At 40.0% G+C, this 24218-nt stretch overlaps 2 protein-coding genes and 1 long non-coding RNA gene across 4 annotated transcripts; 1 reads left to right on the top strand and 2 right to left on the bottom strand.

Annotated features, from left to right (window-relative positions):
* Positions 1–2842: 2842 nt before the first annotated feature.
* On the bottom strand, positions 2843–6226 carry LOC139128435 (uncharacterized WD repeat-containing protein alr2800-like). The gene is given in 3 exon segments (XM_070694204.1): positions 2843–4136; positions 4139–4739; positions 4961–6226. Coding segments are annotated over 3 exon segments (2070 nt in total). The 3' UTR covers positions 2843–3933.
* Positions 6227–6435: 209 nt separating this feature from the next.
* LOC139128433 (NACHT domain- and WD repeat-containing protein 1-like) lies at positions 6436–23085 on the bottom strand. Of its 2 annotated transcripts, none has more exons than XM_070694202.1 (7): positions 22435–23085; positions 12092–12300; positions 10858–11411; positions 10468–10624; positions 9386–10044; positions 8910–9085; positions 6436–6920 (listed from the first exon to the last, which is right to left on the bottom strand). In XM_070694202.1, exons 1-7 carry the CDS (start codon positions 22518–22520, stop codon positions 6437–6439), a joined length of 2325 nt encoding a protein of 774 aa, XP_070550303.1. In that variant the 5' UTR covers positions 22521–23085; the 3' UTR covers position 6436. The 2 variants fall into 2 exon arrangements, with proteins under 2 accessions (XP_070550303.1, XP_070550304.1); XM_070694203.1 differs by lacking the exon at positions 22435–23085 and adding an exon at positions 13025–13136.
* Positions 16112–17797, top strand: LOC139128426 (uncharacterized). The gene is made up of 4 exons (XR_011551297.1): positions 16112–16763; positions 16914–17177; positions 17566–17660; positions 17778–17797. It is a non-coding gene; the product is annotated as an uncharacterized lncRNA (long non-coding RNA).
* Positions 23086–24218: the final 1133 nt, after the last annotated feature.

Below are 24218 nucleotides of genomic sequence, written 5' to 3'. Positions count from 1 at the left end.
TGTCCGTCTGTCTGTCCGTCCGTCAGTCCATCCGTATGTATGTATGTATGTATGTATGTATGTATGTATGTATGTATGTATGTATGTACTACGTACGTACGTACGTACGTACGTACGTACGTACGTACGTATGTATGTATGTATGTATGTATATGTATGTATGTATGTAAACTGACTCTAGTAAATGGTAGAGATGTTCGAAGTGTCATATAATGTATGTTTGCTCATGTCAAAATTTGTTGATCGACTGAAACGCAAATGAACAAAATAAATGTCAAGATGGTACAAATTGCTAACGAAGGAACTGTTAGGTCTGATCATGAAAAGATTCAAAAACACGGCTTTAACTAATGTGCAATGGGATAATTGGAGGGTGAAGTAATGTCGATTTAATCTGCAAATGCAACCTCATCTACTTTTCTGTTTAAGTTACATAGCTGTTTTATGAGTAAATGTGTAACATCGCAACTTTCAGCTATAGGGCACCTAACACTTTTGAGAAATGTTAAAAAATATAACGATCCAATTATCCAAAATTACTTCCTATCATGTTCAAAATAGAATTCTTCACTTACATAGCACTCAATCTTATGCTTAGGCCTAAGTATTTTCTAAAGATTTCCAAACTGTACAAGTTTATGTGCAGATGAGCAAAACAGACGGTCAAACTTGCAACATTACAAACATTGCAACACCACTAAATAATTAAATTGTAAACCTTTCAAGTAAATGAGAAAACGGTGAAAGTTTTGCAAATTCTTCTTAATTTTCGCACTCGTCCAAATGGAAGCACATTGCTATTAAGGGGAATTTACCCTGAAAATTAATTTTGCATATTAACTGATATGGTCATTGAAAGGCTTTCGAGTCGATTTTATTCACTTTCACTCACTGGCTAACAAACAGCGGTGTACTAAAATACCGGAAGTGACGTCGTAAACTTGGTCATTGAAGCAGTCGACGTGTGTAACTGTAAGCTGCACACTTACAGTGTATAGAATGGCTACAGAATATAGGGGCCAAGCACTCGGTGTCGATGTTAAAGTCGAGCAGAAATAAAGTTTTCTGCGAATACCACTTTGAGAAGGACTGCTTTTACCGAAAGTTGCAAGTCCAACTACTGAACTACTAGCCTAAAAGAAAACTGCCCGGGGCATATCCAGCCCCAAGTGCTTTGCTTGTACATATGGGACTGTGCGTACGCTCAGGCACTAGAAACGGAACGCTGTAGACAGGACCGCTGGTTCTAGACTTATCATGGCTACATCGAGGTGTTCTGTAACACATTAAAATGCTCGCACTTTAGAATTAATGTCGATCTCTTTAGAGCATTGGCATTACTTTGGTGTCGGCATGATTTCACAGCGATTGGGTTGACAATGACAGGCATGATGATGATTGATCGCCGAGAGTAATTTGAACTTCGTCATCGGAGCTAGAATAGTCACTTTCCGAACTCGAGTCGCTGTAACTTTCTGACGATGTCAGTCTTGGATCATCGATTGCTCGTTTAGGTTTGAAGTTATTACCGATTATCTTCGCCATTGTGCTTTTTAGTCGAGCGCTGCGGTTTGCGTACCGCATACACGTACTCTACTTGGCGTAGAAGAGCTTGGACATAAGTGACCTCGCTTTGAACCCGCTGTGACAAGTAAGTTTGATACGTCACTTCCGGTTTCCGTGCATTCTGCTTGTGGCCACTGCGCTAATACGCGCAAGTGAAAGTGAATGAAACCGACGCTATTTTGTTTATTTTTCACTAAATAACGACCTGATTACTCAAGAAACTCTGGGTAAATTTCCCCTTTAATGGTGTTTTTTAAAGAAACTTTGGAATTCCCACCCTTCATTTAACTCTTGTGAAATATGAAAGCTCCCTCATCCACATCCCTTGATAGAAAAATGCAGATATCTTCGGTATATCTTTTGCGGCACTATGGAGATATCTGAAAACTGATCCTACAGCACCCAGGTAGCCGAGTGTATTACATCTAAAAATAGATTGCAAGAGTCTTTGAACATATAAAATATTATTATATATTACAGCCCAAATATGGAACTATGTGCCCAAGGGTAGGTGACCCTTTGCCCTACGTAAGGAGGGCAAATGTTCTCCTGCCCCGAGGGTACAAAGTCCCTTGTTTGGGCTATTATGATTTTTACATGCCTCTTTTATGCAGTTTTCACTTAAAATATTTATGTTCATTGGCAAATGATAATCAAATGCTTTATTTCCATTTTAGACGAAAATCCCTTCCAAATGGAACAATTTTCATCATCGAACGGGGCATTGATATATTTACACAATTGTTATGCAGTTTATTTTTTTACGCAAAATTTTCCAAAAACCGGATTTACTATACAAAACATGTAATTTCAACATTTTTTTTACATCCAAAAGTTGTCGGGTTGAAAATAGTTCCGGTTCACTTTCAGTCAAATGATGACTATGCGGCCTCGACGTCATAGACGAGTTACCATTGAATCCTATGGACCGCGCGACGTTCCATATACTAGGCATGTTATATTTTAAATTCTCCAAAAAGTTAAACCAAGTAGTCAGTGTGCGTGAGATGCGATAGGATAGTCTGGTTAATGGTGATTGTACAGCTGAAACACTTCCCTCTGCTCTTTGGGGACTTCTTCCTTGACCTATATCGGCTAGGTCAAAACATAATCTCACATTATGATACTCTTCTACATGTAATGTTGCAATGTTTGACAAAGGTCGCCTCTTGGCAAATAAAAATGTAATACTCACAGCAGTAGCATTATTTAGTTATAATCAATGTAACTTGTAGTTGCTGACTCGAATCATTGCTATACTTTAACGTCAAAGACGTCTTATGATTTATAGCGAGAGATCCGTCATCAATTGTGCTTAAACAGACCAGTTTCAGATTATTCGTAACAGTAGTTTCAATGTGTAGTTGATTCATTAGATGATCAAAATAAACGGATTCGCTCTTGCTTATTATATACAAGACAATTTGAAGAAATGGTCATAATCTTTATTCACATTCAACAAAATTTTATCAGCGTGACTCCTAAACTTACAGTTCTGCATCAACATTCTGCACAGCCAATTCATCTCGTAGCCAGCCTTGTTAAATCTCTCCGCACACAAAGTTTACAGTGAATCTGCTACTTGTTGATGAAACATTAGCATACCCACACAATCAATCGGTTTCAAGGCTACATGTTGTTTCTGTCTTTGATATGTTGCCGCTAATTCACTAACATTTACGAATAAAACAGTAAATTGATGAACAAAGGAACAAGCTAATCTACCAGTTACAAAATATACAGCTTCGTCTCATCATCAGTATTTTCCAACCATTCCTTGTAAATTATTCATAATTTGAAGTCATACAGAATGAGAGGATCATTTGTATTATACCATTTATAATTCATAGTTTTAAGCATTCAAACTAAGATTATTGCCAGGGAGCACCTGTGCGAGTTATACAATCGATTTAAAAGCTGCAATTTGATTTGGAAATTATTACTCTCTACGAATGTTCTCTGAAAACGTCAGATGAACACAAAATATACACAATGTCAACGGCTACTTTCATTTGCACATAAAGTCACATTCATATAAAGTATAACGTATCGATGTAAAGCATCTTAAATTTAAAAAAACTGAGATGGTTTTGTTGTCGAGGATAAGTAAAACGAAAATCCATATAAAATCTTCAAGGAAAATATCTTAAGATCGGAACGTTGTCTTATGCGTTCGCTTTTATCAATTTGCAAATATCTTTAAAGCACAAACACATTCGTTAGTCTACATGGTATAGTATTTGATGAATATACCTAAACATTTGTCTAATAAATGACAATACACATGTACTTATATCTTAGATGGTACTATTTACCAAATTACAAGATATTTCAATGCTGTCAGATTATTGGCCAATCTGAATTCACCTACTGGGTTTTATTGATCCGCAAGAAGTACACATATCCCACAGCGTCACCAGCAGCAAGTAGGTTAGCATGTTTTGGGTTCCATGCCAGTGCCCAGACTCCGGACACTGTGTGGAACACGTGTACCTGCTCTTGCTTCTCAATATCCCAGATTCGTACACTTTGGTCTAGAGCAGCTGATGCTACATATCTGTCATCGGGGAGAAACAGACTATCCGTACCTCTGACTCATGGCCTGGTAACTCACAAGTGACTTTGTTGGTTTCAGTGTCCCAGATTCGAACCAACAAGTCTCTAGAGCAAGTTACCAAGAGTTTGCCATCGTGAGAGAAGGAGGCACAAGTGATCCAGTCTGGTTGTTCAATAGTATGGAGTAGGGTTCCATCAACAGCATTGTATATACGAGCAGTGTCGTCAATAGAAGACCCGAGTATTTTCTCTCCATCGGGAGAAACCTCGGTGTACTGACAGAATCTATCAAAGCCACCCAACTCCATTAATTTACTTTGGTTTTCCCAGTCCCATACTTGTACGGACTGTGAGAACTCTCCGACTGCAATGATTCTCTTGTCATCTTTTGAGAACCGTAGACACCATGGTAAGAACGGATCACATCGAATTACGCTCTTGGTTTCTCCTTCGTCTCTGGTCCAGACCCGGATTGTAAGATCGTCACCTCCACTCGCGACCAATTCACCATTGCCTGAAATGGTGCATGCACGGACTCCACACAAAAAGGTACGTTTCTTGTCGTGGCCCTCGTAGATGATCGCTGGTTTGAATGTTTCCGTGTTCCAAATGCATACCTGAGATGAATGGGAAAATACTTCATGTTATACTCAATAAATTAATTATTGAATTTTCTGTTCTCGATCACAATATTATCATTTCAACAAACTTACATCAACCATACTAGGTCTGCTTCCTCCTACTCAAAGCAGTACGCATCATCATCATACACATATAGAGCAATAGGTTGGCAAGCAATGCTCAGTGCATTTGGTATAATATCTTTGTCTGGCCATACCTTGAAGTCATCTGATGCAGATGCCAACCATTTTCCATCGGGTGAGTATGACACACTCCAACATCTTTCGGAGTGAAACCGCATCGTACTTAGTTTCTCAGCTGCCATAGCATCCCACACTCTAACAGACTTATCATCTGATACTGAAGCAATCAATTTGGAATCTGGTGAAAAAGCAACATCCATTACCCAGCCAGAGTGACCACCAAGTAATGCTAGGGTTTCCTTCTTCTCGATATGGTACAGGTGGACAGACATGTGACTTGAAGAACTTGCGACAAGTATTTTATCATCGGGTGAGAAGGCGACTGCAGAGGCGTCATTTGGAAGACCGAAAGTGGCAATAATGTCACCAGTATTGCTTTGGTAGACAACTGCATTTGAATCGACCGCTGCTGATGCCAACATCTTGCCATTGTGGGAGAATCTGACACACCAAATAGCCGACTTATAATCGATTACTTTATGACCCTCAAGACGATCAGAGGCAGGGAAGTTGACGTTATCCTTAATTTCGTGTCCAGTGAGTTTGCATTGGACAGATTTCTCGTTAACGTCCCATATGAACAGTTCTAAGTTGTCACCACATGTGGCAATTTGATTTTCGTCGACTGGTGACCAATCACAGAAAACTGTGTGACCCTCATGACCGCTTAGGGTAGCAACCTCTTTTCCCGATTCAACCTCCCATATCTTGATCTGCTTATCCAGGGAAGAAGAGACCAATTTATCACCCTTTGGAGAAAATGCAATGCAGTTAATCCACTGCTCATGCGCATTTTCGATTACTCGTTCAAGTTGGTATGTTCTAGGACTCCATATATGGATGCTCTTATCGCCTGAGGCTGTGGCAATACACTGATTGCTTGATGAAGGTGAATATCGAACACAAGTGACTGCACCATTATGACCTTCAAGTTGACCTTTCAAATCCCCAGTGTGTCTGTCCCAGGCTCTGACTGTGCAATCAGCAGAAGCTGAATATATGACATCGCCATCATTGGAGAATGTAACGGAGAGGACTGTTTTCTGATGTCCACTTAGTTTTTGTTTGTAGGTTTCAGTTTCTGATGGTTTGTTGATGAATTCAATCCATGCAGGAGGGACTGGGATATGGTCTTCCAGAGTAGCACCCCTAACTTGCTCTCTCCATCTATTTGCTGCCCTCTCAGTTGCTGTACCAACTGGTGCATTCTGCATCTGCTGATATGTAAGCAATGGCTCCTTGCTGATGATGTGTGTTTCCCGACGAAGGAACCCTAGCATATCTTCCAAGTCTGAATAACACCGTCATCGACCACTTCATCTTGATGTTTTGCTGCATGCACTTTGGCAACGCCCTTGCTACATTCAGACAGTAGGTCGTACGCCATACCTGCCATGCACTTTGCTTGCACGAACTCAGATCACATAGGATGTCACGAAGTTGTTTGTACTCTCTCAGTCTGGTATTGAAAAACGAAGAGGCCAGCTGACTTATTTACGCATGTTCAGGGCCTTCAAACCATATGCTAGAGGCTGTGCTGAAATTGCGCGATCTTTGCCAAACTGTAAAGAAAAGTATTTCCCAAGTGTGAGAAACGTGGCCTTCCATCTTTCGCTACTGAGATAACGGTCTTGTGCAACCTCCCAGAACTGCCTATGATAAAGGGAGACTAATATGACGCCCTGTGCTCCTCTTTGAACCAAAAAATTCCCAAGATCATGGCGCAGTCGAGCTAGCAACAGTGGGGGCAGCCTCCTCTGTGGTGGCGTATGCCATTCCAACACGTCATCTAACAGCTCATCATCACAACTAAGAATGTCGAGAAATTCATCTGGATTGATGCCTTCACTGGATACAGCCAGCAAACCCAATACACGTTGCACAAGTAGCTTCCCGTGGTAGTGCTCTAATGATTCATAGAAAGCATTTATCAAACCAGGAATGTCAGCCTCAAGTTTGCATTCTTCCAAATCCCTAGAAAGACAGTAAAAAGTAGAGGTCACTGTGAAAGTAGAATTAGGATTGTTGTGTGGGTAGGAATAATCTGTAAAGATTGAAAGCGATTGTCCGCATGGTTTTAGAAGATGTTTTAACTGAATTATAACAAGTCATCGTTGATGACACAGTCCCCGCTTGCTAATGGGTACTTTGATTACAGGTCCTGTGATAAAAATACTTTGATACAGATGGCACTCAATGGCCAAGAATGAGTTCCATGGTGATGAAAAACATAAAACCAATGTAGGCCACTATCCTAAAGGTCATTAAATGAGTCAACTGGGAATTAGTTGACAGGATGTTGCCAAACATTTTTTCATACTATCCTAACACTAATAGATTATCACCGGTGCCATATTTCATAAAGTTTAATGCAGTTGAGACTTGCCAGAGTTATGGCTCTTGACATGAAAAAACATAACAAAATTGCCACGTACCATGTGGCCATATCGGACCATATCGAGAAACAAATCAAAGTACATATTTATATCGAAGTACATATGTATACTACCATGTCCTTGTACCAACTTTTAATAAATTTGCTTGATACATGTCTGAGTTATGGTTCAGGACATTGAAAATCATAAGAAAAACGGCCACAAGGCGGCCATATTGGATAGTATCACAAAACAAATCAATGTGTATATGTATGACATAGGTCAATGTCCTTGTACCAACTTTGAATAAAATCAGTTGAGATATGCCTGAATTATGGCTCTGTACACGAAAAAATCATAACAAAATGGCTGCACAGCAGCCATATTGGATCATATCACAAAACAAATTGACGTGCATATCTATGATATTGGTCAATGTCCTTGTACCAACTTTGAATAAAATCGGTTGAAACATGTCTGAGTTATGGCGCTGTACATGAAAAAAATCGTAATAAAATGGCTGCCTGGAGGCCATATTGGATCGTATCACAAAACAAATCGACATGCATATATATGACATAGGTCAATGTCCTTGTACTAACTTTGAATAAAATCGGTTGAGATATGCCTGAGTTATGGCTCTGTATATGAAAAAAAACAACAAAATGGCCGCCTGGCGGCCATATTGGATCGTATCACAAAACAAATCAATGTGCATATGTATGACATTGGTCATTGTCCTCATACCAACTTTGAATAAAATCGGTTGAAACATGCCTGAGTTATGGCTCTGTACATGAAAAAATCAAAACAAAATGGCCGCCTGGCGGCCATATTGGATCATATCACAAAACAAATTGACGTGCATATCTATGACATTGGTCAATGTCCTTGTACCAACTTTGAATAAAATCGGTTGAAACTTGTCTGAGTTATGGCTCCGTACATGAAAAATTTGTAATAAAATGGCCGTCTGGCGGCCATATTGGATCGTATCGCAAAATAAATCGATGTGCATCTGTAGGTCATAGTGCTATGCCTTTGTGCCAAGTTTGAACAAAATTGGTTCAGCAGTGTCTGAGAAACTGTTGATGACGGACGGACGGACGGACGGACGGACGGACGGACGGACACACGGACGGGACCCAATCTATAAGTCCCCGCCGGACTTCGTCCGCGAGGGCTAATAAAACTAGTGATGGTGATTTCGTGTGCAAATCTGATCGCCGTTTGAGCATATATGAAAAGTTGAAAAATCGGGAGCAATTGCTATCTGTCAAATCTTACACATGCAAGCTGGACACAAGCATCTTAAACAACCAGTGAAGTAGTTCTGAAATTTTGTAAGTGGACAGCAATACCTACTTACCTGCATACATGCACGCATACACGCACGTGCACAAATTAGATGGATAGATAGATAGATAGACAGATAGATAGATAGATAGATAGATAGATAGATAGAGGCACACAAGCTAACACTGCCCCCCCCCCCACGATACGGTACATAAAGCAAATGGGAGACAATACCATTATATTAAATACTGTTAATGAAACAGTCACGTGACGTGATCTGAACCAGACTTACTTGTAGGATGGCCATTCTCGGCATCTTTGAAATGCTAGTTCCAGATACAAAGGTAACGGACAGGCGTTGAAAGCTGATAACACAATGTCACGTTGTTCACTTGTCAAAGTGCGACCAACCGATTTCAACCGGGCATCTAAAATAGCCGGGCCATCAGAAGATTCCAGTCTCTTGATCTAAAACGATAATGGAATGTTGTTTCAAAGCATCGATAAAAAAATTTCCGACACATCTCTATTACTGTCATGCACAAAGAGCTAAAGTGTTGCAAGAGAATCGATGGACGTCTATGCCATTTTATGAACTGCGATTTCGTAATGCACTTAACTCTAATATCTTATGAGTAAGCTTACTCTACGTAACACAACTGAAGAAATCCTTCCACATTTAAGACATAACGTTTCGTTTGACTGCCCTGTTTATCAAAATCAATAAAGGAAATGTGGATAACTTAAAACAATTACCATTGAACTTACCTCTATAAAATGAGACCTTGGAAGTCCAAATGTTTTCAGTCTCTCAAGGCATCCGCCAGCTTTTGGCAAGGTAGTTACGATAAACCGTACGTAGCGCGGAATACGTCTGGGTATAAATTCCAGGAATTTTCGGGCTCCATTCTCATCTGACAATTGGTCCAGAGAATCGATAAGAATGAAAAGCGGCAAATCTCTGCTCGCATTGCTTAATATCTTAAGGAACTCTTCTACCAGTCCAGAGTAGGTCTCAGGTATGGTGTCCTCGTCAACACCGTAAATACGACCGATTTGTCGACACAGCGAGAGAAGTAAACCACGGCCGGTAGATGAGTCTGCCGTTGTACCGCAGAAGCGATAAATTGCCGCAAGGTCTGAGCCAAGGTAACGGTTTTGGACATCACACACAACCTTGGCAACAAGGGAAGTCTTGCCGACGCCCGATTCCCCATGGATGACCAAGGGCATCATGGGATCTTCACCATCGATGTACTTGTGAATCGCCAATAGGATGTTACCCCTGCCGGTGAAATTGATGGTGTGCTCTCGGCAAAAGAGAGCATGGCGAGCAACTTCTTCTTCTAACATGTCAAGAGGACCTAGTCGTTGGAAGATTCCCTTCAGGTTGTTTACCAGAACGGACTTCACATTTTCGCACATTTCTTTAAGAAAGCAAAATGTCATGTTTTACCTACACGTGTAATTCTGTTGTTGCTCGGTTCGCTGTAACCTGTTAAAACGAGTTTCTACTAGGACTGTGCAGCCGGTCATTTGGGCCAGGTAGTCTATTAAATGATTGAACGTTGCATCATTTAAAAGCTGACAGTATGTGCACCTTCTCTTTGCTAGGTTAGCTACTCTAAGATGAATAGGAAATACTGGATCGAAGGTTTTATCAGACAAACCCACAAATCCCAAAAATGCCTTTGAAAACTGAATTCTCATGGTTTGTTGCATGAATTATCTTCAGCCTATGGATAAAGCATACAGTTTGCGTATGCAAGGTTCGCTGAAAGCGAAAGGCCACGAAAAAAATCATGAGACTGACTATTTTACTAATGTTTATGTTCAAAACATTTCATTACCTTTGATGTAATCACCATGAGATTCCATGGTCAATCCTGCTTGGTTCCATTTCAAGTCATTGAACAGAAAGAATCGATCAGTTCCAAGTTTCTTCGCTATTTCCTCTTCTTTTAGTTTCTGCATGAGTTGAATGCTTTCTTCGTCTGCCTCTTGGCCCTGGTAATGAATGTATCCGTTGATTAATAAAGTAACTTTAATAGCTCATTCATTTTTATACAAGGTAATTTGATTACAGTGGCGGTAGTCAATTGCTTTATATCGCGGACAAATTTAAATATGCAATGATATTTCATAATTCATCAGTTAATTATCATCTGATACTTAATCAAGTTCTTTGACGTATTATTTTATCTTCGAATGACGTATTTACATAACTTCTTGATAACTACCTTAAAATTAATATATAACCTCGCAGTTGCAGATTCTTTATCGATATCTTGGATTCTTCTGTCGATAACCAGAGTACGCTCTGCTGCCATGGGGTCATCGATGATGCCAATTTCAACTTCCCGTTCTGTGATTGACGTCACATATTTTTTCTTCTCTTTCTCATGGAGTTCTACCTTCTCAATGGCTTCGTTGAGAGCTCTTGACACTGTCTGTTCCACGGTCGACCATTCATTCCATGCTTTGTCACTCGCTTCCTTGGTAACTGCGTTGATATCGAACTGTTGAGTGATGGGCTGCAGCACATAGCAGGGTTCTAAGGCATTTTCATCTCGACGGTACCAGTTTCTTACCAACTCACTCTCCGCGTCGTCAAGATTGCTGAGGAGAGTCTCGAATTCCTGGTGCGGGATCATTGGAGGCAACGGTCTCCATCCATACTTATCTCCGAGGATTGCAATGAAAGCCATCCCAAGGGAGGCGTCCTGGCAACGTCTCACTTCTTCCAAGCAGATATTCAAAGTACGATGATCGGATGTAGATTCTTGTCGTATACCTAATATGAAAGATCATAAAATTGGGCAATGGATGAACTGGGCATTTACTGGTAATGATAAAGCTGGATGTCCATGTCATATTATATGCTTGTGGTAGGTGCTATATATTAAGGGACAGATATTCAGACTGTCAAACATTTACAAATCTTAAAATTTTCTAATGTACAACATTTGAGGGTTCATTTTAAAGCTCTCGGTGCAAGAAAACTTTTCATCATCTTAGTTTTTGAAAATCGAATATTTTATTTCCTCCATATATAAGTCTTATACTTGTACAGAAACGGCGGCCATTTTAAATTTCTCATATTGGCCGCCCAATGTTGGTTAATTTGTTTCTCCAGTACCAAAATTTATACAGTGTACAGTACAGTTATCCTTGATTTTGAAGAGAATGGTTGAAATAACGAAGAAAAGTTTGAGCGAAAGTTTATGTCTTTCGCTTTCGAGGCGGATGATAACTTAAACAAAGTTTGCAGTGACAGACAAGTTTGCTTTGTGATTTTCGTGCGTGCCCCTTTCTATAGTTTGTAAGAATGAAACCAACCTAACACTCTTATAGAGGGCGCAACTAAATGCATTTTTGTTTTCAATATGGCCCAAAGATATGACATTAAAATGGTTAAGAGTAGCAGACAGAGGGGTTGTGATTGTTACAGTACTTTTAATTAAATCTACATACCCCATCTTAAATCGACCACCTCAAATGCAATTCCGTGTTCCCGACACATGTTTCGTATTGGCTCAAATACATGCTGCATCAGCATATTGCGATCCAGTGTGGTGTCGGTAAATGTTGAGCTGAGGAAAATCCGCACCGTCTTGTGTATCAGCTTCGGGTCCATGACGTCTGGTACCATGCTAGCTATACTAGCCTGATCGTTACCTTTCCTGAAGTGAAGAGAAAAATTTCCCTTAGGATGAAGGCATTTCAAACCCGAAATCATATCTTTCTTGAAAAAATAGAAGAAACCTTTCACTACGAACTGGTGAAAACATTGTAGAGATACTACTTGGATGGCCTAGCGGGAGTTGATGATAAACAAACGAACATTCAGAGACGGTGCTGATGATTCCATAAGACTGCAATTTTGAAGAGTTTATCTAGTTTCAAGATGTCATTTGTCAATGATGGCAAATATCTCGGTGAGATGCACTGCGTTCTACTGTGATGTAATCCCGTTTACAATAATAATTATATATTTAAATTTTGCAAGAATCTGCGACATGCAGCGCAAATTCCCACACAAGGAGATAAAATCTGACATACAAATCAACTTGATATAAAGTATAGCATACCTCCAATTTTATTATCGGACTGAAGTGCGCGTTAACGCGATGATCACACAAGAGTGATTATGGGTAAACACCCAAACAAACAAGTAGAAGATGAGATACATCTCTTTTTTCATTGCAAAAGGCTACACAGACATTAGACATGATTTTCTCAGTGAACTAAACATTTGTGAAAACGCATTCAGAGGCACACAAGACCTTATATAAGCATATTTTCAAGGACAGATAAAGCATTGGTTGATTTTGTAAAACCTTTATTGCATTTTATGATCAGATCCCAACTGGGATACGATTACGATAAACGCTTACTTTACTTTACTTTACTTTACTTTACACGCACTGTACACGTATGGGGATTCGCAACTGAACAGTGGTCGACAAACAGTGTATGACGAAGCCAGGGCAACAACCAAACTTGTCTGAATAAAGAACATGATCTCCAATTACGAGTCACAAACAACAGTAAAAAAACATGAATAGATCGGGATTATTGCCTGGAGAGTAACAAGCCTTAAAAGGCCGGGAGAGTAATCAATACAAGACAAGCTCTTGTTCGGGGTCGCGTGCATTGAACCGTGAACCACATCGCCTCTGGAAAGAATGCTTTTAACCCACTTGACGTACAATACGTACATTGATGACTGTGGCAAAGACAGTCAAGTCATGCCACGCAAACCGTTTCGAGGCTTGTACGTGACTGACAACACTTTTGCCACCCAACCCCGACACCACCCCCGTCCCCTGTCGGAGAAATCAGTGTGACGTAATTGAAAACATACTGCACTGGAACTCTTGCCATTATTTAAATTATACTTTTGATTCGGAAAGAGATTACAGTTCGCTTGCGTCACAATTCATTCGAAGGTTACGCCTACAGTGCACGGCTATTTTTCTTCTGTTTATGTGTTTTACTGACCTAAAAATCACCGTGGTATCTCCAGTACAAAATTGAATGTTCAACGTATGAATATGTCACATTTGGCTCCCCTACAGTCTAGTCAGATTAAAGCGAAGATGGAATCTTACCTAATTTCTTGATTCAGTCTATTTATAGGTTCTTGGCTATCGTCTAATATGTCAATGGCATAACAGCGATGGCATGACGCTCCCATTTTATCATGTTTTGATTCGTTTGTGCCAAGAAATTCCTGATAATTGGTTGATTACAGCTGCTCAGTTTCACTGTTACTTTTTTGGTTGAAGTTCAGGTGGAATGAGGGTTGTCACCCTTCTTGTAAAGTCACGGTATAAACGATAATCTTGTGAGACTGAAGATATAACTCAATACGCTCAACACTGCAGTGCGTATTTTGTGAGCTCTAAATAACGAATCGGAACAGATGTCATCCGAGGACACTCCACGATCATGCCCGAAGCTAGCATACGATGGATAGAGTTTCATGCATGTGTTTCCGAACTGACTGTTTCTCTCAGCGATCTGTACTGTACAGATGGATATATTCGGTACGCCAAATTAGGTAATTACCTAGCAACTTAGCTGAACAGTTTGCTATATGTCCACCATTTGACGAAACAAGGGAGTGTTTTATCGTCTGGAGACTGGTAGGGAATTCGCCAAATTCAGCAGGCAGCTCCGCTACTGAGTAAACCGATTGCCTATAAATGATTTTCTACTGGCATCCATTTCATTTGAGAATTTTGAAAGGGAATAAAATATTGAAGAGTGTAAAACACAAGTTGTAGTTTAATTCAAATACTGAAAAACGGCAGGACAAAAAATAACCGCAACAGACCATGCCTTACACTCTACAATCATACACACACCCTTTCAAAACGCAACTTTATCAGACAATGAAACTACCCTTTCAAAACGTAACTATATCAGACAATGAAACTTTACGGCTTTAGACTCACACCTGCTGTATAGGCCTCAACCTGACTTCTGAAAAACACACAGACTGTGACCAAATAGAGCGTGGCATCTCTAACCCCACTGACAGAGAAACAATTATCGGTGTAAAATATTGTGCTCAGTAAAGCATGTACTCCGTCATAGTACCTGAAACCCTGCGATGGTCGGTTCAGGTGTCTAAGCACATGTCTCCCGACATATTTTCTACAAAGTTAAGCATGCTCTTCATTGGAATATCGATCGTGGTTACATTGTAAAAACCTCGGATTCTAGAATGACCAGATCTTTGTTGTCTGTGGTTGCACGTATGTCTTTGTCAAGCCACAGTCCAGAAGCAGGGAACGTGGGTAATAGTCTGTGGGACGACCCGGGCTATCGTTTCAAAAAGATCACTGGACACTCAAGTTTAAATCAAATCAACTGAAATGATGAATTCCCACCATAAAGAAATAGAAAAACGATACTTAACCCAAATCAGTTTGTCCGATTGCGTGAAATTTGGCGGAAAAGTTAAAAATATATAATGTATGCTAATAGGTGTCAAGGTCATCATCGACGTTAAAGCTTGTGGGTAACAAGCGTTTTCATTGGTGGAGGCATCAATGAGCCAATCACGTCGTCCGATACATATCCTTTCAAAATGGCCACCTCCACAAGCATGGAATGTGTGTGTCACGTCGCTGACATACAAGACGAGCCAATCAAGGCTTTTACTGACCACTCTTGGACAAAATTAATCGAATGCACTGAGATTTGGAAAAGCTCTGATGGCTTGGAGCGGGAAATTGCACTCCAGTTGGATCCTGAAGCACGAGATCAGTCCGGCTTTCACCTTGGGTGCTATCAGCGTTTCACTGGTAAACGTCGGCTGGCACAGGCAGAGAAACGCAGAGAGAAAGGTAAGCTACGTAAAACGCTTGCCACAAGTGAACCGACGGAACTGAATGATGAGAGTGAACAACAAGTGTCTCCTGTAAAGCGATACTTAAGGTCAACCCTAGTTCAAGTTCCATTTCGTCAGCCAAGCGGAGAAGTATTCACGTACTGCCACCGATGTGTATATTATGCAAGGGTGAGAAACGAAGGGTTGACCCTTTTTCAAGAAAGAGGTCAAATGAAAGACTTGTCGCCTGTGAAACCGACGGACGTACATTACTTAAGCTGCCGAATTTAGGAAAGACGAGAAACTTCTACTGCAGTTGAGAGGTCAAGACTTGGTCAGTATTGAAGTGAAGTATCACAAATCATGCTATCAAAGTTATGTCAGATGTGTCACTTATTCATACCAGAAGAAAACAGAGGAAGAAAGTGGTATCATGTACGCACCATCCTTCAAAAAATTTTGTGATGAAGTAGTGCAGAGGAGACTAATAGATAATGATGAAGTTGTTCCAATCAACGTGTTGAAAAATATCTTCATTAAAATGATCAATGACATTGAAGATATTGATGCATCGTCATACAAAACATGTATTTAAAAAAAAGACTCAAACAACGATTTGGTGATAAAATCAATTTCTTCGACCTCACATGCAAAAATGTGAACTGGTAATGGCTCACAAAGAATCAGATTCAGGAGGCCGGATCCTGAACATTACTCATACAGATTCTGAAAGCGAAGAAGATGAAGCAGAGTCACAGTCATTTGCAGCACACTCTAACAGTCAGCAGCATGAAATGCTTGAGATGATTCACTCTGCCATGAATATTCATGCCACTCTAGAGAAAGCTCAAGGTGTTGCAGCATGGCCTCCTCGGGCAGAAGATCTAACAATCCAAAGAAGTAGAGATATTGTACCCACCAAACTTTTTAATTTCCTGGCATGGTGTACTGGCCTATCACAGGACTTTCACTCACAAGATCGTGTTGATGTCCAAGCTGATGTTGAGAACAAATTGTTATCAATTTGTTAGGACATGATGTTCTTGTCTTCTCAAGGACGGAAACTCACCCCTAAACACTTGTCACTTGGTATGGCAGTTCGTCATGTGACTGGATCTTCATCATTGATAGGATTGCTCAATGGTTTAGGGCACTGTGTTTCACACTCTAAAGTATTAGAGCATGACACAGCACTAGCTATCCAACAACTCCATGGTGATGGTTTGCCACCAGGTTTTTGTCAAGAAGTCTTTACATTATTGGTATGGGATAATAATGATTTTGGTGAAGAGACACTCAGTGGTAAGTACAGCTGATTACTCAGGTCTCACATATCACATGAGTTCTGCATTTATTTATGAAATTGAAAATCTTTTACTGTTGGTGTTGTCTTTATTTTCCCAAGTAGATCATTAGTGTAAACAACATCTTCTGACACAATTTCTGTTTTAGGGAAAGGAACAACTCACAATACAAATGGAATTGTAATTCAGAGAAATCTTGGAGATGACACAGATGACAATGACAGCAACCCTTCGATATCAGTAGCAGTCACCAAGTCAAAGCAAAGGACACTTCAAGTTCCACCCACCAATATTATTGAATACCATGGCAGACCACGCCATGGCCCTGCACTGTCAGGTTGTACATTATGAACTATATGCTCATCACAGTCACTAATTGTCTTCGATGCAGGCACGGTCAAACATTATCGTTGTAAGTAGCACAAATAAATGCACAACTCATTTACATCTCAAAGTTTTACATGCACAATATTATACATCAAATGTGTTTTTAAAACCCCTTTCTTTCATTAAACAATTAAAAAAGGTTTTTAATCAATTAATACAAAGACATTTTACACATGCCCATCCATACTCCTATATCCTGTTAATATCCCCTTTATTTACATATTAAATCTCCCCTGTGTTAAACAACATAATATTACTGAAATACACTGATATTTGTATTTTCATTTCCCAAACATTATATAAACAGCACTATATATATATTGGAAAGAATTGTTGCAGTTTGACAATATTGTTATGCCACTATAATGTTACACTGCCCTAGAGTAAAGCTTAATTTTTCAATCTACCTGTAGGCTTTAATGTGGATGAAATTTTCCAGAATCAGGGCAGAGAACAAAAAATTCCATTGAAGAAAGACTTGGCATTCTGGTTATGCAAGACAGTGCAGGTTAGTATACATTGTATGTTGTGTATTTCAGATAACATGTCAAGTTCTATGAATAAATAATTTTTTATGTTTTAACATCCCAGTCATAGTGTGTTACTTTTATTTCTTACTTTTTAGGTTGAGGGAGAGGAGTGCAACGTTTTTACCCTCATGAACTGGATTTAATCAGAAACTGTCAGGCAGTGTCACCCCACCTGTCAGCAAAATTGGTTACCTGCCGGTGATTGATGCCAGTCCAACAGACAAGTCTACCGTAAACACAATACTCAGCAGAAGTGTTGACATCGCCAATAAGCTCAGCCTGCAAAGTATTGTTGTCACCATGGATCAAGCAATTTACTCAAAAGCACAAGAGATACGCTGGCAGAATGAAGAGTATACACAACGTCTAATTCTACGTCTTGGAGAGTTTCACACAGCTCTGTCATTTCTGTCTACAATAGGAAAGCGCTTCAGAGATGCTGGGTTAGAAGATATAATGATAGAATCCGGTATTTTAGCCCAAGGCTCTGCCAATGGTGTTATGAGTGGCCACCATTACAACAGAAGTGTTCGCTGCCATAAACTGGTTGCAGAGGCCATGCACCGTGTCCACTTCAATGAGTTACTTGAAAGTGTGACTGAAGAGTAACATTTAAGAGTGATCACTAGCCTTATCCAACTTCGTGAAAGCTTCCCCAATTCGCTCATCGATGAGTGGAGACAGAAGATATTAAGCTATTACAACAGAATACGCAGACCATGTACAGAAGTGCTGTGAAAGTAACATCAATTATGCTTTCTGGAATTCCTATTTGGAAATGGTACAGCTTCTACTCCTCTTCATTCGCGCAACACGTGAGGGTAACTGGCATTTACATCTATCCACACTAAGAAAGATGTTACCATGGTACTTTGCGTATGGTAGAGTTAACTATTCACGCTATCTTCCGGTGTATCTACAAGAAATGTCAGCTTTGCCTCAAACACACCCAAACGTATATGAGAAATTTTGTGAAGGTGAGTTTGCCGTGCAGCGATCGGATGACCATCCATTTTCAATGACTCCATGTGATCAAATTATTGAACAAACTTTCAATCGTGAGTCAAAGACAAAAGGGGACTGGTTGGTTTCACACGAAACAAAGGTGCTCTCAACCGATGGATTCTCAGTCATCCAGCACGTTCAGCTATTGCATCAGGTTGCTTCACCCAAGCTGGTAAGACAGACAAGCAGTCAGATCACAAAGACCTGACACAAGCCAGGATGAAGAGAGATGAATCTGATGTACAAGAGGTGATATCAACATTGCTGTCGATGGGGTCACCATTTATTGGTGATAGTGATGACCTGCTTGTTCATCTTACAGCTGGTACATTGGCTGGTGAAGAAATCACAACAGACCTCACCACTGCATATTTCAAAGGTGAAGAGGCTTACCAACAATTTAATAAGGAGCGTTTAACACATGGATCAAAAGATTTGTTTGACAAAATGTCTGTCCTGAGGGGTAAGACCTTCGCTGATCTTGCCAAGAAAGCAAAGTCCAAAGTCACCATGAGTTCGCTATCACTGAAAGAAAACCGTAATCTTCTTCGGAGGATGCTGGTTATTGCACTGGTGCGTCACCTAGATCTTCGTGAGGTCATGACTTATCCCCTTGGCCATGTCCCAGCAATGTTAGCCAACTTTGATGAAACAATGACGAAGACAAACAAGGCTGTCCTGGCTCATCATCTTCAATCCACCTTTCCAGATGCAGTTGTGGACCATAATCTCGAAGGAAAGAGTGCTGTTCTAGTCGATGCCATGGCCTTAATACAGATGCAAAGTAAAGTGCAAGCTACTTTTGGAGAATTCGCAGCCAGCATATTTTACCAGTTGAGAGCAATCGCATCAAAGTATGGCGCCACAAGAATAGACTTTGTCATTGATCAGTACAGAGAACCATCCATAAAGAATGCAGAAAGAAAACGTTGAGCCACCACTGGTACATGTACCTTCAATGAGATTCGTATCACACGTCCATCCCTGAACATGCCAAGGCAATTACAAAAGTTCCTTGCCTCTGGTAAGAATAAAGGATCTCTCCTATTCTTTCTGTTTGAATCATGGAAAGAATATGAATCAGAGTGCCTGCAGGGTATCACCATGTATGTTACCAAGGGTGAGCTTTGCTACAGATTGCGTTCAGCAAATGGTGTCATGGATGTAACTGAAATACCAGAATTGCAGTGTGACCATGAAGAGGCTGACACAAGACTACTACTCCATGCTCAACATGCATCACGTGTTGGGGAGGTAGACAACATTGTCATTCGCAGTCCTGATACAGATGTCTTCATGTTAGCCGTGAGCTGTGCACATCAATTACAAGGCCAGCTGATATTACATCAAACCAGCAAAAATGGTCAGATAATACACATCAACAAGGTAGTAGAGATATTGGGAGACAGAACTGCAGAAGCTCTTGTTGGTCTTCATGTATTCTCAGGTTGTGACAGTGTAAGTGCTTTCAAAGGCAAGGGCAAGAAGAAGATGGCAAATATGTTGCTGGCCAATGATAACTATACAAGTACATTCCAACAACTTGGGGCAGCATGGATACTTTCTGATGAACTGTTCACACAATAGAATCATTTGTGTGTGATGTGTATGGCCAAATTAGGTGCAGTGATGTAAATGAAGCAAGATACAATTGCTTTCGTCTTGGTTCACAAAATGATGGTGCCCTCCCTCCTAACAGAGATAGTCTGAAATTGCATACACAGCGTGCAAACTACCAAACAGCAATTTACAGGCGATGTTTGCAGGCCAAAATGGATGCACCAAGCCCACATGGACATGGATGGATAGTGCAAGACTCAGATGTATCAATCCAGTGGATGACACTTCCCCCTGCACCAGATTCTGTCATCAATTTTGTAAGCTGTAAATGCAAAAAGTCTGGATGCTCGTCAAGATGTTCTTGTAGAGAGGTGGACCTGCTATGCACAGAGTTATGTCAATGTGTTTCATGTTCAAACTCACAGAACGATGAGGAAAGTGAACCAGGAGATGACAGCGCTTCAGACATTGACAGTGACAATGAATGAACTGATAGATGCCTTTGAAAAATAAAACCACATTTGATATTAATTTTACTGTCTCAATTAATGTAAACTGGTTACATGGTTAAATTCTAAGGTCATTATCTGACAAGTGAAAAGGAAATGAATTGTCATAAGAAAAAGTAATGAGCATTTCATGTTTTTTGCACAGGAAAAGAACTGATTTTTAGTTCTGTAGACCCGGTACGGAACTCCAGCAATGAACATCACATAGAATGCATTGGCATGACCATCTTAATTGTGAAAGAAAATCAATTTTTGGTCGAAACTACATGTTTATGTGTAAAATTCTGAAAAGAAAATCACTTGCCAACAATTTTAAATACACAATTCAAATATCTCTTTCAGTTACATTGAACACAATACATTGGCACATATATCTTAATTTTGGGGTAAAAACCTATAAATAAATAGTTTTTGGTACAATATTCTATATTGTGTCGTCTAGATTTACATTGCCAGTGAGTAGATTTGATATTGCAGTACAAAATATTGGTGATCGAGATAAAGGCAATGCACCTGTGCTGATATCTACAAATTGGGAAAAAACACTGAAATTTCAAGTTATTGGTAAAATTTTGATTTCTTGTCAATATTTCAAATTTCCAAGAATTTTTTGTTAATATCCAGTAAACAACATTCAGAAAAAAATCAATACATGTGAAGGATAACACACTTGCATGGATCTACCTTGTTTTAGAGAAAATATGTGAAAAAGCATATTTTTTGGTCAAAAATCTCCCTTGTGACCGTATTCTATTGGGTTAAGTATCTTTTTCCTTTATACACACACTATAAACAAATATTTGAAGCTCATACCAAGTATCTCAAAGACCCTATGCAACGAAATGCTATTTCTAGAGCCCTTTTCAGGGTTTGGCCCACAGACTATAAACGCAATTGAAATTGCAACAACAATTGTGCAATTGGAACTATTTCCCTGTTTTTCCTCACAAGCAAATAACAGCAATATCAGCTAGTGAACATTACGTTGATTTTCACTTTCCAGGGAAACATTAATATCATAACTAGTCGGCAACAATTACTGTACTAGCATTGATTTTGCTATCACGTATTGTTCTCAACGCTTGTGTTTCAGTTTGGTAGCCATAGTGACCACCCGCCATGTTTGTTATGGCAAGGCAAATGGAAACATCAACTGTCGCTTTCAGTGCCATAACTATTCTTGTTTGTTCACAAACCCGTCCGACGTTACACATATCTTATAGCTTTTGTTGCAAGACAGGTTCACTGATCTCTTGTTTGATCAGATAGGTAAAACAATGGACAATTCTGTCAAATCCTTCGATTTCTCGGTCAACTGATGACAGTGACCGATCTGGTTTTACATGTTGGAATGCATTAGTCATGCAGTAGGCCTATATACAGTATGCATGATATGGCAACGTAGATCAAATACAATGTTTCTATTTTGATGATGTAAGCAGGTTCCATGATATAAATCCATTTAGGAGAATGACTGAATATTCGCAGCTATCGTCGTTTGATGAATGAAAGCATGGATGTTAAACCCTGTGGCCACCCGGATAAAATGGTTGCTTTGCGAACTTGCAATTACTGAAACGTTTTTGCTGTATATGCATATGCTATAGCGTGAATCTCAATAGCGAGGATTTCATTGTATAGTTAAATTTCGCAATACAGTTAATATTCGCAATATTACCTGATTTTGTCAGCCATTTTGAAGGTAGACTTATGAGCTCGACTTCCTGCCGTTACACCGGAATCCGAACTACACAATGCTCCCATGCCGAATGAAGGCGAGGCAGTCGGCTCTAGTCAAAGCTGTGATGACGTCCAGGATAAATAATCGTCAAGGCGTAGCGTTTATCCAGCTACTGTGTGCACACATTGTTATGTGAATGTGTCACTGTCGGTAGCAAGCTGCAGATCGCAGAATCCCTCCGAGAGATTAGTCAACCCCTCCTTGAGTGATTTTTGTCATTTTTTGATTTTTGGTAAATTTATGAATCCGTGTAATATGGCCTTTGAGCGGACGAAAAGTTTGAAACCATAACACAGGGCTGTCAATTATAGCCGGTCACCGGCGGCAAATCGCCGTCTGACACAGGTCTTGCCGCCGCCTGTTTTCCCTATTCAAGGCCTGCAATAATGATCTTTACACACGTTATGAAATCTTTCCTGTCCAATTCTACCGTTGGCTGCGCTGTGCTACAGAGGCGCAGCCCCTAAGGCTCGTTGGTAGCCGATTTCTGATTGGTTTTAATCGGTACTGTCAAAAAGCTTTACGTGTTCTGATTGGTTTTCGGACGTACACGATCGATATGGCTACGAAAGTCGACAGCCTCGTTGGATGGGTCCAAAAAAGACCCCCGAGAGGCTCACACTAGCTCTGGATATAAAAGTAATGTCAATATTTGTAAATCATTTTATTTTCCTGAGGAATTTCAGTGATCGGGGTTTCAATCCATCAATGGTATAGCATGCAATGTAGATTTCACGCCGCGTCTGAGCAAAGTGCCATAGCATTACGTGTATTTAGCGACTGGAATTTTTGATTTGTTTTCCCGTTTGCAGATCGTGAACACTCTTAACAATAAGTAAGAATCGTTTACTCAACGCAAAACAAACTTTGTGGGGATTGACATAATTTTTAGTGAGTTTTGACTACCACTGAATTTGTTTGCACCAAGCCGCCGTTCTATGAAATGTATTCATACGGTAGTACATGCTGTGTACTGTGATTGTTTCGAAGGCCCGAGTATTGAAGTTTGATAAATATTTTCCGACATCCGAAATCTTTCCTCAAAAGCAAATATCGGTATTCCGATCCTTCAAAATCATTTACCAAGACCAACATTTTTTAATGTTTAGGGCAATCACAAAATTTAGCCAGGCTTGACTATATACTTTCGCGGTATCTTGCACGTACGTGCGGCGCGGCGGTAAACCATGTTTTGGATATGGATATAACATGCATGTAGTGAGCCTACCCACTTGGCAGGCGTGGGTTTCGACAAAACTCTGACTATTGTGAGGGATATCAGAATAGATACTATGATAGTCATCAGGAGAAAATATTTGATCGTTAACTTTCACGCGCAAGGATTTACTACGTAATAAATCAACATACTCTCAATCTTGTCAACTGAGAGGCCGACGGACAACGAAGGCACGCAATTTCCGTGGATGTAAACTTGAGTATTGTAATTGTTTGTATGACGTAGCGTCTACTCAAATTGTCTCTGGTAATGGTCTCGTATTTACCCCATTACATTTGTAAATTTTCACACTGGAAATTCATAGCCGGTAACTCTGAGGAGAGGTCTTGAAACAGACAAAATAAAATTACAGCAGTATCAACCAGACGCAGATCGGAATTTTTTGTCGTGACGTTATGACATCAGTTTTACAGTGGGGACAATATTTTTTTAGATTCTAATACGATTAGCTGTTTTTGAATGGGAACGTATTACAATTATTGAA

Source organism: Ptychodera flava, unplaced genomic scaffold (assembly GCF_041260155.1).
Source record: "Ptychodera flava strain L36383 unplaced genomic scaffold, AS_Pfla_20210202 Scaffold_53__1_contigs__length_892398_pilon, whole genome shotgun sequence".
Taxonomy (NCBI): Eukaryota; Metazoa; Hemichordata; class Enteropneusta; family Ptychoderidae; genus Ptychodera; species Ptychodera flava.
The sequence above is the reverse complement of the archived record's forward strand: the minus strand, read 5'-3'. Positions and strand labels throughout refer to the sequence as shown.

Bases quoted from the DNA above. Each gene is read 5' to 3' on its own strand.
- LOC139128433 (XM_070694202.1), bottom strand. From the start codon at position 22,520: ATGGGAGCATTGTGTAGTTCGGATTCCGGTGTAACGGCAGGAAGTCGA. The intron at 12,301-22,434 runs GTAATATTGCGA...TCTTCACTTCAG, and splicing joins AAAATGGCTGACAAAATCAG to GAAAGGTAACGATCAGGCTA. The intron at 10,625-10,857 runs GTAGTTATCAAG...ATTCATTACCAG, and splicing joins GGTTATATATTAATTTTAAG to GGCCAAGAGGCAGACGAAGA.